The sequence below is a fragment of the Carassius gibelio genome, chromosome B5 (assembly GCF_023724105.1).
Source record: "Carassius gibelio isolate Cgi1373 ecotype wild population from Czech Republic chromosome B5, carGib1.2-hapl.c, whole genome shotgun sequence".
Classification (NCBI taxonomy): domain Eukaryota; kingdom Metazoa; phylum Chordata; class Actinopteri; order Cypriniformes; family Cyprinidae; genus Carassius; species Carassius gibelio.
The window spans coordinates 10165152-10182078 of record NC_068400.1 but is presented as its reverse complement, the minus strand read 5'-3'; the positions used below and the strand labels follow the sequence as shown (position 1 = coordinate 10182078).

At 35.8% G+C, this 16927-nt stretch overlaps 3 protein-coding genes across 13 annotated transcripts in view; all 3 read left to right on the top strand.

Moving 5' to 3' along the window:
• The first annotated feature begins 8 nt into the window (after positions 1-8).
• On the top strand, positions 9-2750 carry gng10 (guanine nucleotide binding protein (G protein), gamma 10). Its single transcript, XM_052555365.1, has 3 exons — positions 9-193; positions 809-941; positions 2395-2750. Exons 1-2 carry the CDS (start codon positions 113-115, stop codon positions 932-934), a joined length of 207 nt encoding a protein of 68 aa, XP_052411325.1. The 5' UTR covers positions 9-112; the 3' UTR covers positions 935-941; positions 2395-2750.
• A 1973-nt stretch (positions 2751-4723) lies between these two features.
• Positions 4724-13338, top strand: LOC127958281 (ras-related protein Rab-35-like). Its single transcript, XM_052557084.1, has 6 exons — positions 4724-4987; positions 5577-5627; positions 6233-6356; positions 9439-9563; positions 9907-10031; positions 11161-13338. Exons 1-6 carry the CDS (start codon positions 4936-4938, stop codon positions 11287-11289), a joined length of 606 nt encoding a protein of 201 aa, XP_052413044.1. The 5' UTR covers positions 4724-4935; the 3' UTR covers positions 11290-13338.
• Positions 13339-14604: 1266 nt separating this feature from the next.
• The window catches only part of cita (citron rho-interacting serine/threonine kinase a), an 86040-nt gene continuing 83717 nt past the window's right edge, over positions 14605-16927 (top strand). For all 11 annotated transcript variants that reach the window (XM_052555541.1, XM_052555540.1, XM_052555539.1 and 8 more), the window contains exons 1-3: positions 14605-14763; positions 15845-15945; positions 16766-16889. In XM_052555541.1, coding sequence (XP_052411501.1) covers positions 15847-15945; positions 16766-16889 — 223 coding nt within the window. In that variant the 5' untranslated portion in view covers positions 14605-14763; positions 15845-15846. The remainder of the gene's footprint in view (positions 14764-15844; positions 15946-16765; positions 16890-16927) is intronic.

Genomic DNA, 16927 nt, shown 5'->3' with positions numbered 1-16927 from the left:
CACGCCCACACAGCCACTTTCTGTCTGGAATCAACAGATGAAGCAGCTCGCTCTGCTCAGACACTCGTCCGTCTGTCGTGACAGAGTCTGACTCTGAGGAATCATCATCATCATGTCTTCAAACTCAAACCTCACGACCATGAAGCGCACTGTGGAGCAGCTCAAACTCGAAGCCAGCGTGGACAGAATCAAAGTAAGGCTCAGCACTCACAACTAAATCATACTTCATTCAGGAGTACACAGTGATGTTGAACAGCTTCACTACACGACTTCAAAACAAACTTCAGTTTACATCACTAAACGTTTCTAATTCACATGTATGCGTTTGTGAAGTATTAATAAATAGCTATTAGAACGATTTTCATAAACACTTCAAAACGAGCAGAAATGTGTGGATGTGATCTATATATTTCTTTAAATATGACAATGCTGTTGACAAATATCCTAATATATGAAATACAGCAAAGCAGCAGAATATGGCTGGATATGCATGAGCAATCATCTTCCTTATGGTTTGTTTAACTGATTATTATTATTACTGGTCTGATTTGGTTTAATATTGGATGCAGATAATGCCACAGCTTACTGTTTGCAACTGACATACTACTGTTTTACATTATTATTATTAGTATTACTAACAGACAAAGAAATCATATGCACGGTGCAATCCAATTATAATATGTAGTGTACATATATTTTAGAAAAATAAGGTCTGATATTTGTCAATATATCAGTCAAGCAGTCATTTAATCATTTAGAAATAACTGACTTCTCTGAGTACTTCTCTGTTTGTGTGTTTGTGCCGCAGGTTTCTCAAGCCGCTGCAGATCTACAGCAGTACTGTCTCCAGAACGCCAGTAAAGACGCTCTTCTGGTCGGCGTCCCAGCTGCGAGTAACCCGTTCAGAGAGCCGCGCTCATGTGCCCTGCTCTAGAACACAGGTACAGCGTCATACGAGAGACACTTATAACACAAGAGTGAGCCATCTCAAATGCATTATCATATTCAGAAACATGCTGGTTTGTAGCGCAAAAAGTTTTACTGTCTGCTAGGGGTGTAACAAAACACTCACAATACACACTAAATGAACTTAAATATATTTTTTTAAAATTGCATAAATTTATTTGGAATTACTTTATTTAAACTAGATTAACAGAATCAATTTAAATGAATAAATAAAAACATAATTCAATTAAATAAATGATCAAAAGAGTATGGTAATATAAATATGTAACAATAGAAACTATTTAAAAAAATGGTGATTGTGACTTTTTATCTCACTTTCATCTTTGTTTCTTGCAGCTCTGAGAGATTAGTCATAATTGCAAGATATAATTGCACAATTTACAGAATAAAAGTCAGAATTGTCGGATATAAACTCAGTTAACTTGTACATTTTGTTGTGAAAAACCCCCCCACAGAATTCCGAGATGTAAAGGTAGAATTGTGAGAAAAAAGTTAAAATTGTAAAATATAAACTCTTCATTTCTGAGAACAAAGTCAGAGCTGCAACTCACATTTCTGACCATTGTCACAGAATTGTAAAAAACGAAATCCAAATTTTGAGATTAAAAAAAAAAAAACAATCCTGTGGCATAAACCAGCTTCCATAGAAAACAGCTTACTTCTATAGTATATGCAAAAGAAGCTGGAGGTTTATATGGATCCAACAGTCAACAATGATATTTACATGAGGCAGTGTCGAGCAGTAATTCAGCATCAAGGCAGTATTTTTGGATTCAGGGAAACGTCTCGTCTCGACTCTTTTGTGTCTTGTGGATGCTTGCAGCTTCTCTAACTATTGAGATATATACTCATTTCACCCAGATATTCTCAATAGTCATACGCAGCTGTGTGGGATATTATTTTTAGCCCGAAGCGTTGGACTCGCATCCGGCTTTCTGTTGGGAAGCCTGATCCGACTCTTTTACATCAACAGGAAGTTGGGTTTAGAGGAATGGGGGTAGAGGAGGAAGTGCTAAAAAGCTGTGCCCTCTGTATAATCATGCATCGTCTGTTTCTATAATATCCACGTGTTCCTTTAAAACTGTGGCTAAAGGAAAGTGAGTCATGACTGCACAGTCAGCCAGAATTCAGATTCGGGAAGCGTCTCTGTCCAGCTTCTGCTCTTGACCAGCATGAGTTCGTCTGTGGTTTGATGCTATACTTAGTTTAGCACGAGATGTGTCGACACACGGCTGGCCTTTACTCAGTCAAATCTTCATGCATCTCTTTTGCATGATGACCATGAAATGATTTAATGATGCTTTTCCTTGTTATTCCTGACGAACATCATCTTTTGTGCTTCAGTCACATTTTTTCTGTCCGTTTTCGTTCTGTTAAAATGGATTAAATACTGTTTTAATGATTTTGTTCCTTTTTTTAATTTCGCAGGAGAAAGGAGGAAGATCAATGGAACACTGGTCTTTTATATTATGCAACAACATGAAATGAAACTTCAATGCAAATCTGAGAATACCGATGCCTTAAATGTCATATTTTGTATATTTGTCTCATTTTTAAATATTCAGCTTTTTTGGGGGGAATGTTAAATAATTATTTGAAACTGAAGCATTGATCTTTATGAAGGATTTGGATTTATCTAGAATAAATTATTATTATTATATTTATTATTATATTTTAAAACAAAGACAACTAGTAGTCCTAGTAGTCAATGATTTAAAAATGCAAAATAAATATCTATTTATTTCTATATCTGTCTATCAATAAAAATGCATGTTCTGTTTCTACATGTGTGTATTTCATGCATGCATGTCTACAGGATCAAGAGCATCAGGTTTAAAGACAGGAAAAGATGTGCTGAAGATGAAGGACGTGATAAACCTGTTGCTCTGGTGATAATCAGCTCAATCTGGGTGGACACATAACGACATCTGTGACCCCTCAGGAACGAGTCTGTCTGTCTATAGTTTTAGGCAAAAATATAAACTGCCCCCCGAAGGCTCCCGCAGTCACGAGCAACCAGGAAACATCAGGGAATTTTCACATGGAGTTTCCAGTCATTGAAATGTAAAAGCCATGGAAATTTACAAATGCTTGATCAGTATTTCCACACAGTTTAGAGAAAGGAAACATCTACTTCCTGTTTCTTCTCATTGCATTATTCTGGCTCCGAGAGTATAAATCCACTTCTCTTGTGGCATTGAGAGTTCATATACAGTAAAGTCATCTTTTGTTCTTTCAAACCTTCATGAATTTGAATGTGCTCCATCTTTCTGGTGCATAATGCAAATCTGTGTGGTTGTGTTTCGTGTAACGGATACACTCGTATCTCACATCATGAACCATGTTTAATAGTGTATAGTGTGCATAAACACAATCTTTCATTCATTTTAGGATTTCTAAACTAACTGGCTTCAGTATCACTTCCCTCTTCACATTATTAAGCATTATAAAACATGTCAGATGTGATATAATACACAAAACCTATCAAACTGGCACTGCAACTTTGTTTATCACACACACACACACACACACACACACACACACATATATATCTCTTCCTCCAGTGGTCACTTTGACAGTTTTCTTCAGCTTATACTGTATGTATATACTGTGTGCCTTTATGGAGCAGCATTATATCCACCAATGGAAATCTTGAATGTCATATGTACTTACTGTATAATGACTGTTATTTTATTAAAGTATGTTAAATAGTATGAAATATATACAACAATCTGTATACTGTATAGATATATAAAAGCCCAACACTATTAAGACACATGTATAAGTCACACTTAATGTCTGAAATTCATTGTGGAAGGAAATATCAACTGAATTAAAAATGTAAAGGATTTTTTTAACTTTCACTTTATTCACATCATTTTTGCTCAGTGAAATAATTATATTGACTAATGAGAATGTGATGTTGGGTTTTCACAATCCTCTTTGGGCAAAAAAGTGAGCTTATGTTTTTTTTTTTTATTTTTTTTTTTTACTTTTTTTAGTGAATTAAACTTTTTTTTCTAGTTTTTTTTATTCATTTATTTATTTTTTTTTCATTTAATTTAATTTGGCACTTTTTTACAACATCAGTAAATTAAAATAAATGATTATAAAAATTTTATAATTGATTATTAATATTAAATATTACAGTTTTTTAATGTTTCTTAAGTCCCGTCTGCTCGTGTGGTGAAATATTATTACCATTTAAAATAGCTGTTTTCTATTTGTTATGTAAAATGCAGTTTATTTGTGTAAATACATTTATTTATAATTATTTTATGAACGGAGTTCAAAATAACAGCTTTTATTTTAAATAGATTTTTTTTATGATTTCTGAAGGATCATGTGACACGAAATACTAATGCTGAAAATTCAGCTTTGATCACAGAAATAAATTACATTTAATTAACATGAAAATTTTTTTTAATTGTTATAATATCTCTCAATATTACTGTTTTCAATTAGTTTCTTGTATTCCTTTAAAAAATCAATAAAATCGGGTTTTAATCGGTATCGTGTCTTTATGAATTAATGTGTGTTTTTTATGTTTATTTATGTATTCACACACGCGCGCGCGCACACACACACACACTTGTGCATAACTGATTGAAGCTGGGGTTAATCCTGATAAATACCATAGACAGTAAAATAAATAAATACAGTAACTAATGTAGAATGTGAAGTGGGACCCCTGCTGGTGGATCCGCGGCAGTACCGTTGTGTTCTGTGCGCATGCGCAGTACATCATCACGAGTTGTGGGCGGGGTTTGTTTGAGCGGCGAGCAGCATCAGATCCTGTGCGAGTGTAGATGATGGGTGTGTGAGACTCCGATAGTCCGCTAAACGATCAAAATAAACCCGGGGACACGTTAAAACACATATACAGCTACCTCTCCGCCGGGAGAGGAGCAGCAGCAGGAGGTTTCTCTGCCTGGAGAGCCTCTCTGAGCGGGGGAGTCGAGCCGGGCCATGGCGCGGGACTATGATTACCTCTTCAAGCTGCTCATCATCGGCGACAGCGGTAAGGAAACACCGAGGATGAGAGACGGGAAGCAGGCCTCGGCTCGCTTAGAACGACTTTCACGATCAAGAATCTCTTCATATGAGTTATTTCTGCTCGATACACACGTAACACGTCCGTGTATGCATTTGACAGCTTTTAAATGACACGGGATGATGTTGTTTCTGCTTTAGCTCGTATAATGGGCCTGTCAACAGTTTAGAGTAATACAGTCTGGGTGTGTTCTGAAATACTTTTTTTTATTGTGTCTAATAAAGTAAATTATGAATATGTGATATTGACTGGTATATTAGTTGAACTGTCTTTGACCGAATCGATGTATAAACAAACCTGAGGCATAAGTTGTGGTATTTAGTATTACTATGTGCCATTTAATGTTGGGATGTTGTACTGATGTATTATTCATATGTATACATACATATAAATGCACAATAATATGTATATTTATAATAGTATATAAAATATAATACATTTATATAGAAAGTGGATGGCTTTATGAACGTGAGTTATGACGTCACAGAGCCCTTGAACGTTGTTTCATGTGTTCAGTGTGAAGCTGTAATGTTTTTTCTTTTTCTGTTTTCCACAGGTGTTGGCAAAAGCAGTTTACTGCTGAGGTTTGCTGATAACACTTTTTCAGGTAGGATCAACACGTCACGTGTGCTTTTAAACATTTTCTAACAAAAAGTGCAAAGTAACAAGTGGAGAACTCGTGGAGATTTTCCCCAGATTCTTATAGTGTTTTTTTATGTAAATACAATGGGCAATGTATTGTGTCAGCAAAAATGATTGAGGTCATGGACATACTTGTGCTTGAGAGTTTGGGCTCAGTAAGACTTGTATTGTTTTTACTGAAGTTTCTTCTGCTCATCAAGGCTGCATTTATTTGATAAATACAGAAAATAAACAGTAATTTTGCTAAATGTTATTACAATATAAAATAGTATTTTCAACTTTAATATCCTTTAAAGTGTAATTTATTTCTGTGATGCTCCGCTGTATTTTCAGCATCATTCCTCCAGTCTTCAGTGTCACATGATCTTCAGAAATCAGAATAATATGATGATGAAATATTATTTGACATTATAATAATATTTCACAATATTAAATCGTATCACCTGTATTTTTGATCAAATAGCAAGCAGAAAAATCATTCAGGTCCCAAAGGTTTGACTGGTAGTGTGCATGCTCTCTGTTTCTGCTTGGCTTGTTCTGTGGTTTTCTGAGGATCTGTGTGTTGTTCAGGCAGCTACATCACCACCATCGGTGTGGACTTCAAGATTCGCACGGTGGAGATCAACGGGGAGAAAGTCAAGCTGCAGATCTGGGATACAGCGGGACAGGAGCGATTCCGGACGATCACCTCCACGTGAGTGATGAGAGCAGCACTGCATGCGTCCCAGTGAACTGTGTTCATTTGCACATGAGACGCTCACGATCTGATGATTTTAGCGTCTCCGAGTGATAGAGACCTTCTTTGCTTTTGTTAAGTGTATAGGAAATAAAAAGAAAAATAGAATACAAAAAGATTAGAGAAGCTAGTGTTAGTATTATAATTCAAATAAAATAAGCAGTTAGTAAATTAATAGAGCGCAAGTAAATTAAAAGTGACACGTTTTTTTATTTTAGAATAGAATAGATCCACAGGAAATGATCCACATGAACTCCATCTGCATCTGAGATTGAGTTGTTAAATGTGCGTTTGGAAACACATGAGGTGCCAGACATCTTCACAAACGTGTGATGAGAACAACAGGTTTAAGGTTTAAGGGCTTCCTGTAGTTTTCCTTTAAAATAAACCTTGAAATTAAGAAATTACTTTGATTACTTCCAAAGACAGCTATAAATATTAATATTGTAATTGTACAGTAGTACATTATTCATTTTTATTTACTTTTTTTGCAGCAAGTTATTTTGTACATTTTGTATTTTTTTTTGCATCCTTTTTTACTGCATCCTTCATAACTCCAAAAAGTCTTTAGTTTTATTATATTCATAAGAGAAAGATAGTCTGTACCGATTTTTCCCAGAAAAACACGAGCGGCTGGAGGCGTGACGTGTGGGCGGAGCTAAAGAATCACGAGCGCGAGTAGGCTTTTGCGTTGAGAGCATTTGGAAGCTGTGACATTACCGTGAGGAAAAAACATCATCCAAAACAAACCATGGCTTTCAGTCAGATTCAGCGTATATTTATGATCCACAATCAGATCCAGAGGCTGAAATTTAACAAGAGCAGCATCAGCAACGACGTCTCTATGTGGTATGTAACGTTCCTGAAACTGTATATATTTGCTTAGCGGTTTTGGAAAATGACTAAGTTCCACTTTGTCGTCTTTTTTTTTTTTTTTTAAGCTGTACATGTGGAAAGTGCAGTTTGATGACAACATCGCATGTTGTTTACTTGATGTGCTTACACACCGATAGCTAAGTTAACAACACAGAGATATTTGAAGCAGTTTTACTCACCGCCTGCGGTTCCAACACACGATCGTGACCCTTTTTCGTTGGGATTGCATCATCCTTAAGAAATAAACAATGTGCAAATCCAGCGTAAACCTGGGCCTTGTTTGTAAAACAAGCATCTTCAAAATGCAGGGAACAAACACAAACACTTGCACAACTCCATTGATGCTCTGTAAAAATAAACTCCATCCACTGGTCCCTTAATGCTGTTTCTCTTTTGGTAATCTGTGCAGGGTTGTCTTGCCCTGGCAACCAAAAACACACTTCTTTTGTGACATTTGGCGACGCTCTCGCTCTGATCAGTGAAGTCTGTTGTGCTCTCAGTGCTCTGCTATACGGGAGCGCGCGCTCTTCCGGCAGAAGTGCCTCAGGACCCATATAAGGAAATTCCGCTCCATCTAACGTCACACAGAGCCATACTCGAAAAAAACTTTCCGAAACTTGTGACAAACCGGAATAGTTTTTTGGAACAGAAATCATTGACGACATGCGCAACTAGATGTTCGAATAGTTTGAATATTTGTGTTTTTTCATTTTTGAGCAATTTTGACAGCCCTAGTTCTGATGAGCTGTCTGCTGGTATTTTATCTGTTTCTCAAATTCTCCGAACACCCTGGAGTAAATGTGTGTTAATGTGAGGCGTGTTGCAGTGTTTGGAGAGAGATATCTGAACGATGTGATCTCACACAGCAGGTTTTACAGTGTCTTGTTTCCTCTTTCAGACGATGGAAACCGCTTCAGTTTCAGTGTGCTGCTGAGAGCAGGCTTGACTTCATGCTTTCCAAGACATGTTTCATGTGTTCAGAGAGAGTGAAGCTTTGAATCTGATGCGTCTTTGAAGACTAAAAATCTTATATGTATATATAGACATACATAGACACATACACGGTTATTTGTATTTTTTATATTTTTGTAGCTATATTAATATATAATTATAACACATTTATCTGGTGAAATTGTAAAGCCCTACAATAAAGCACAGCAAATGCAACCTTTTTTTTTTTTTTAAGAGCATTCACAGTCTTAGACATTTAATATTATACTTGTATTATTAAAATAATATCGTACACTTTATAATATGACGTTCATGCAATATTTCCAAATGAAGCGAGATAAATTAAATCAAATTCATGAAACCAAGTTGCTTGTTTATTCTCATAGTTCACTCACTAGTTCTATTTATTTCTATATCATTATGTATTTTTGTATTGTCCTGTATTTTAAGGCGTGTATGGCTGAGTTCAGCTTCACAAAGGCCGGTGTTGATGGTGTTTGCTGGTGTGATACGCTCTCTTATTAGAATAAGTGAATTTGAGCTCATGGGAAGAGACCGATCACGCTTTAAACCTGCTAACACTGTCGTTCTGAACATGAGTGATCCTCAAATCATGACGATTAATGTTTCAACATAGGAACTGATGATGTGTGCCTCGAGAAAAGTCACCCCAGACAACCACTTCCTGTCAGTGGTGTCAGTCGCAGGAAGTGAAAGAGTCACGGCTCACGAATCCAGTCTGCTTTAGACTCTTTTATTCCAAACATGCTGGAGTCCTCTTCACATTCTCAGGATGAGATCTGCTGATGGAAACCTGGTGTTAAACTCGATTCTGACGGGTCAATGAGAGCGTGATCAGATTATCTCAAACTTAATCAACACAGAATATGTGGAGTTTAGTGGATGCCGAGCGCTCCAGGCCTGCTTCTGTGACTGTGTCCTTCATTTACTGGAAGTTTCCCAGGGATTTTAAGAGAAATATTCAGATTTAAAAAAAATTATTCTATAAAATAATTATTATTTTATACAAAATATTTTACTGATTTATTTTTAATAATTTGAATAAAATTCATTTTAATTTAGCATTAAATTGTTACACTTTAAAAACCATGTATTTATTAAAAAATATGCATTTATTTACAGACCTGTGCTTGTGTCCATCATCTGTGGTTTTATTTGTGTGTTAGTAAAGCTGTGTGGTGGTCTCTTTCAGGTACTATAGAGGCACTCATGGAGTTATAGTGGTTTATGACGTCTCCAGCGCCGAGTCGTTCGTGAACGTCAAACGCTGGCTTCATGAAATCAATCAGAACTGTGACGACGTCTGTCGAATATTAGGTGAGTGTATCACTGCTGTGGATCGGATGAACTTCACCAAGAACAGTCCTGCTCCTGTTACAATTTAACGCAGTATTACACGTATTGTTTTTAAGCTTGAAACCTTTGACCTGCACACACAATTCTAATGCTATTAAAAATTACAAGTTGTAAAAAAAGAAAAATTGTAGCATTCCGGTAATGAGTTTTCTTTCTCTAATGTTTCTCTAACTTGTATATTTTTGGGATGAAATCTGAGCTGGGCATCTTTCTGCTCTTTGCTGCTGGTTCTTCTGGAGCTCTGGTTGTTGTGGTGGTTGGTTGTGCTTGGTTTTAACGCTCACTTCCTGTGCTCTGCGTTCAGTGGGTAATAAGAACGATGATCCCGCCTCTAAAGTGGTGGAGACCAATGACGCGCAGAAGTTTGCCGAGCAGATGGGCATCCGACTGTTTGAGACCAGCGCCAAAGAGAACATCAACGTGGAGGACGTGAGTCCAGCTTCTCAAACCGCATCAGATTAAACTTCATCATGTGACTGATCATGAAGAGCAGCGTTTGTCTTGTTCTTTTCTAATCTTCCTGTCCAGACCAAAGACTTTTGAGGAAAGGAAATGGTCACATTTATTTTCCTAGTGCTTTATACAATTAAGATTGTTTCACCTTTAAAGAAAAAAATGGGTGTATTTCCAGAGTACTATAGTAACTGAAACTGAGAGCATAAAAAGTCTGAAGTGAAATAAAATATAGAAAACTAGCAAGTTGCCAAGGCAAAATCTTCATTTAGATTCACTTGACTATAGAAATAAAATGGAAAAATAACAAAAAAATTGTAAAGCATCTAAAAAAAATCAAAATAAGAAAACTGTATAGATACATTTAAGATTCACTTGATGTACTGAAATAAGTAAAACAAACTAAAACTATAAATGCATAAGAATAAAACTGTAGACAAAACGAAATATTCAAAATGTTAATAAGGCTATAAAAGTATGATGTATTAAAATATTATAAAATTAAAAATTAATTATTAAATTAAAAATGATTTAAAAAAAATAATATTAAAAATGGCAAAACACATAACAAATTTTATAAACCTTTAAAATTAAAACAAAAAACAAATAAATTCATAATTTTAAAAAAACAAAATATTATTAAAAAATAAACTTAAATTAAACCGAAGATTCACTTGATGTACTAAAATATTAATTAAAACTTTATAAAACTATAAACGCATGACAATAAAACTGTAAAAACAACAATAAAACTACAGACAAAACAAATTTAAAATATGAATGAAATCGTAATAGCATGATGCATTACAATTAGTGAAACTGAATACAAATAATTTCGAAAAGCAAAAACAAAGGAATTTAAATATATAATAATAAGATTGAATAATAAGTTGAAATTAAAACAATAATTTAACGTAGAATTGTTATAAACTGGAATAGGATCTCAGTGATACTATAATAACACTGTAGACTACAAAAGTGTGCAGGATGGGCCTTTTTTAAAAATATTTTTAAGCAAACGTCTAATGCTCAGAAATGCATTGTGTGTGTTGTTATGGATCGAGCCGCTCTCACTGAAGTGTGGTTGTGTCTGTGTGTGCATCAGATGTTCAACTGCATCACTGAGCTCGTCCTGAAGACACGCAAAGAGTGTGTGGCCAAACAGCAGCAGCAGCAGCAGAGCGAAGTCGTCAAACTGAGCAAGAGCAGCAAACGCAAGAAGAAGTGCTGCTAGTGGACCTGACACACACACACACACACACACACTGTCGTCTTTGATTCCCCTGAAGATCTGCGGCAGAACGGCCCAATGTGAGCGACTGCAGTATTAATGTGACTTAACCAATCAGGACCACGTATAAGACGATCATCTTCATGTGGACCACACGTGTGCTGCTCTGCCAACCACTAAGAGACACTTGTTTTGCCTTCTGCTTTCTCTTTTGTCTTTCATTTTTGTAAAATTGTATTTTTTTACTAACAAATTATACAATCAAACACCCAGTAATGTTTAATGAATCTGGTGCCATTGACTGAAAGATGTCTTTACAAAGCTGCGAGGAAACATGAGCCTCTGGAAATAGTGAATGCAAGATGAGCGTGTTTCTTCATCAGGTTTGGAGAAATGTAGCATTGCATCAGTGTCTCATCAGTGGATGCTCTGCAGTGAATGGGTGCCGTCAGAATGAGAGTCTGATAAAAACATCACAATAATCCACAGCACTCCAGTCTATCAGTGTACATCTGGAGAAGACACAAGATGAAACACATCCAGCATTAAGATGTTAAGTCTGAATCAGGAGAGAAATCTGCACAGGTAAAGTACGTGTGAATTTCTTGTGGATGTTTTTATCAGCTGTTTGGACTCTAATTCTGACGGCACCCATTCACTGCAGAGCATCCATTGATGAGACGCTGATGCAATGCTACATTTCTACAAACCTGATGAAGAAACAAACTCATCCTGATCTGAGGGTGAACACATTTTAATTTCTGTATAAACTATTCCTTTAAAAAGGAATAATTCATGTGAGAACGGACACTTTGTTTTTTATTCACCTGCATGTCATTGCAACCCATTCATTTCCTCTGTGACTCACAAGCAGAAAGCTTTTCATGCTGCTAGCTTTGACTGAGAAGAACAGCCTGAACATTCTGCTAAACGTCTCCTGTTGTGTTTCACAGAAGAAAGCAAGTTAAATGACTTTGTGATGACATGAAGGCGAGTAAATGATGACAGAATGAGCATTTGAATTGAATTTATGGTTCTCAGTGCACAATCTCCTTATGAAAATCAAAAGTGAGCTCTCTAAAGCGGTTCATGTGACTGTTACCTGCTGTATTTGACTCCTCAGATCTTCTGAACACATTCTAGTTCCTCTTCAGCAGGAATATCGAGACACCAGCGGCATTTATGCCTGAAAATATCCGATCCTGAAGAGCCGAGTGCTGCTGGTGATGCTTTTGGATCCTAAAACACAAATGCAGTGACAGACTGTGGGAGTGAATGATTCTAGCTTTGAGATGTTCACAGTGGATCTGCAACAAACCCTTATGAAACCAGCGTTGTGTTAATTGATGTGTTCATATGATTGAACGTCTGCTCTGTATGACGCATCTACACACGAGCGAACACGCATGTCTGCATGTGGACAGACACGTGTGTCAGTGTGATGATCTGCTGTACACTGGAGAACAGCAACTATTGCTCATATCCTCCCAACGCAAGTCTAAGCATAATAAACATTTTAAGAGAACAAAATGTTCATCTTTACTTGTTTAGCCACAAGGTGTCGCTCTAATACAGTGAAACAATTGCTCGTTCTCTTTTGTGTCTGGATAAGTTTTTATCCAGTTGGTGTTTTTACATGTTTGGAGACAAATCAGAAACATATGAGTCAGACTAGAATCTGAAATCGCGTTACAGATGCTTCATTTTCAAAATGAGTGACATTTATGTCCGTCATGTGTAAAATAAATCAACATTTAACATTTGTCTTTTTTTTTTTATAATTTTTTTTTTATGATTGTTGGTTTTAAAAAAGAACAGGTTAAAATTGTTTAAGATTTTAAAAATGTTTTCAGTCTCTCATGCTCATCAAGGCTGCATTTAATTGATAAAAAAACAGTAAAATCTGCAGGATTGTGAAATATTTTTACAGTTTAAAACACCATTTTCTATGTGAATGTCTATTAAAGTGTCGTTAATCCTGCTCCTGCAGGAACGTGAACACAATCACATCTATGTAAAGAGTACAACTGAAAATAAACTGCTTTAATAGAATCTGTACAGTGTGTAGAATGTGTAATGGATTCAAGTTCATAGTATGATGCATTGCACTGAATGATGATGATTTCTTTCTGCAGCTTCATAATAGTAGGCACTTATATATGACTCATGCACTACATTCAAGTCTTCTGAAGTCATACGATGCTCCGGCCATCCAAGATGTTCATCGGATTTGGAGAAATGTGTTATTGCATCAGTGTTTTAGCATTATATGCTCTGCAGTGAATGGGTGCCGTCAGAACGAGATTAGCTGTTTGGACTCTCATTCTGACGGCACCCATTCACTGCAGAGCATCCATTGATGAGACACTGATGCAGTGCCACACTTCTCCAAATCCGATGAAGAAGCTGATTTCTTTATCTGAGGCTGTTTTGTTGTGATTGTTCTAGTGACCTGTGATGTCGTCTTGTCTGTGAACTCGGATGGTTTCTGTAGTTACCCATGTCTCTCTCCATCACAGCTCGGGGAGGCTGTTGCCATGGCACTCACAGACATCACCAGGGAAACCAGATCTTCACAAGTCAGTGAGACTCGCTGAGAGAGTAGTTGTTCTCTGTCAGAGGTCAGAGGTCAGAGTGTGGTCATGTAACTTGTGTAGTATCTAGAGAGAGACACACAGCCCTGACTGAACTACATTTAAAACACTTAGAATAATTGAACATTAAGAGTTTTTAACAGCACTTGTGTGAAAATCTCAAATAATCAAACTTTTTTTTTTTTTTTTTGCAAAAATGAGCTTTACCCATTACGTGTTGAACATTGAGCTTTTGAAGCACTGTGTTTACATTTACATTAATGCAGCATATGTAATGACTATAACAGGAAAAAAAAGGGCTAGACATGCAAAATAAACGAATGAAAAAAATAAATGAAAATAAATTGTATAATTTAAAAAACTTATGAAAATATTAATACTAATAATAAAGTGATAAAAATTTCTTGGCAAACTAAACCGTGTCAATAGAATCATAAAAAAATCTATATTTTGTTTTAAGTCACTTTTTCAACAAAAAGATGTGAGAAGTGAGTCTAGCTCTGTCAAAAAAAATAAGAGCAGGAAGTGAGCAAGAAAACTTGTTTATGCAAAGAAAATTGTGGATGTGTTTTCTAGAATTTGTACAAGTGTCAGTAACAAATATCACCTTTTAATTAAAATAACATTGAAAAAATTGGTATGTTTGGTTAAACCAAAGCGCAAACGTGTTGCCGCAGAGAAAGATACTTGTGGGCGGTGCTTAGGCGAACGTGGTGACGTAACTCGGATGCGTCCACCATGTATTGTCCCGCCGAACGCGCAAAATTTGAATTCGCCAGGAAGCGTTGGACGTGTCCACACAGCAGTCAGTCAGTGATGTGCATCTAAACGCGATTAATCCAATGATAATTTACTGCTCCACATATTATCACACGAGCTTTAGGTAAGTTAAACATATCTCTAATCTTCAATGAAACTGAGATGAATGTGTTTGTTTAACGCGACCGTTATGAGCTCATCGGTGAATAACGAGGGAAACTTTCAACCTGAAACATTTTTGCTGTAACATTAATGTTAATAATGTCAATTAATATCATTATGAGTGATTTCAGAAGCGATCTCAGTTTAATTTTAATAAATATTAAGCCCGTTTGTATAGTGACACGGGTGATTTGCTCTGTCATGGTCAAACGTTTACAGTTTGACGAGTGTCAGTTAATCAAATTAACAGATTCACCTCACAAATACATTGAAAGTTTATGGTTTGCTATTAATAGTTTAGTTTATTTAATGACTTTTTCTGATTCATCTTATAAATATTCATGTCGTGTGACATTAATTTTTAAAACACATGCTCTTTAGTTAATATGACCATACAAACGCAATGCTTAACGTTAGTTAGAATGAATACGTTTTGTTTAAAATGATTTTACATGAACTATAAAAATGTCACTTTTGACATTTCATGTAAACTCTACTGTATACATATATGTGTTGATCTGACTTAGTGTGCTATATTTTTTCAGACTGATCCGAATTCATGGTTTTCATAAAAATGGAGATTAAAAATCATAAAAATCCCATAGATTTACATTGACGGAATGTTCAGATGAGCCAGGAATATTCAAACTCCAACTGTCAAAACTCAAATGTAAACAAACTGAAGCCCATTAGACTCCATCAGACTTCTATTCTATGTAACGTTACTATTTCTAATAATAATAAAAAAATCTATCCTAGAAAGATAATAATCAGGCTGAAAATACTGTATGCAGATATGTATTATTAGTTTCATTGATGTCTCGTTTTATACTGATATTTGAGCTTTTAACACGGTAGAAAATGATTTTAGTGCGAATACAGCAACAAGTATTTGTAAAAAAAAAAAACCCTGGATTACATGTTTGTGCATCATAGGCATATTCCCATCATTGCTGTCTGTATAGCTGCCCCCTTGTATTTGAACACAGTGGATTTGTCGTGGACTGTGTTGACTGTATTGCTGATGTTTGTCTGTCCTGCAGAGATGTTGAAGTTTAAATATGGAGGCCAGGTCAGTGTTAAAGATCTGTCTGCTGTGGAGTCCATCACCAGCCGCTGCGCTCGACTCAATCAGCTGCTGCAGGTGATCTATAGATCTAGAAATTAAAGTCTTAAAGAGTCTAATGTTAAAGGGTTGTTGTCTTGTGCTTTATTGTTATCATTCAACTTTATGCTGTCCTTTGAATAAAAATTGCATTATTATTATGGACCTATTTCACATTTCCGGGTTTCTCAGCAGTGGAAGTCGTCATAATTGGGTTAACCTGAAGACCAGTGAATGGGAGAGAACCACAGATATATATTCTTTGCATTCCCACTTGTTTAAATAGCAAAATAAAAACAGAACAATATAAAATGTACCATCCTTCCCACAGATGCGGCATTAGAAAAACCTTTGCATTAGCGTTAACTTTTTTTTTTTTTTTTGTAATTGGATGCAAATATAACAGAATACTGTTATAAATATACATGCATAAAAAAAAATACAAACATGAGAAGATTTTTCAATGCTGATGACCGTTAAATTGTGAAAAGGGTCCATTATTATTATTTTTTATCAATTATATTTATATAAAATTTAATGACAAAAGGAAGTATTCAAATTTCAAAATGCATAATTTAATTACAATCTGTGAAGGAGTGGCAAGAGGGAAATCAGGATTGGTCATAAAATAATGCCTTGAATCTTTCATGCGTCTGAAAAAGGGTTGAGAATTGAACAAATCGCTATGATCCGGCTCAGATTCAGACAGGAATCATGTCTTTGTGGTGTTTTTTAGCTGATTAAAGGAGAATACAAGACTTCTCCTGGTTGTCGAAAAGCAGAAATACTATAAAATGCATAATATGCTGTATTTCTCTGTAAATGTTGTGTAGTAAAGTGAATGTTTGTGGTTTTTCAGGGAAAGTGCAGTTCGTCTGGTGTTTCCAGAGAAACTCTGATTGATGCTTTCCTGCTGCTTTATCAAGAGTGTGCCACACCAGAGCTCATGAAGATCAAACATGTGGCCAACTTTATCAATAAATGTAAGCGCCTTCATATGGAATCTCAAATAGCCATTTAG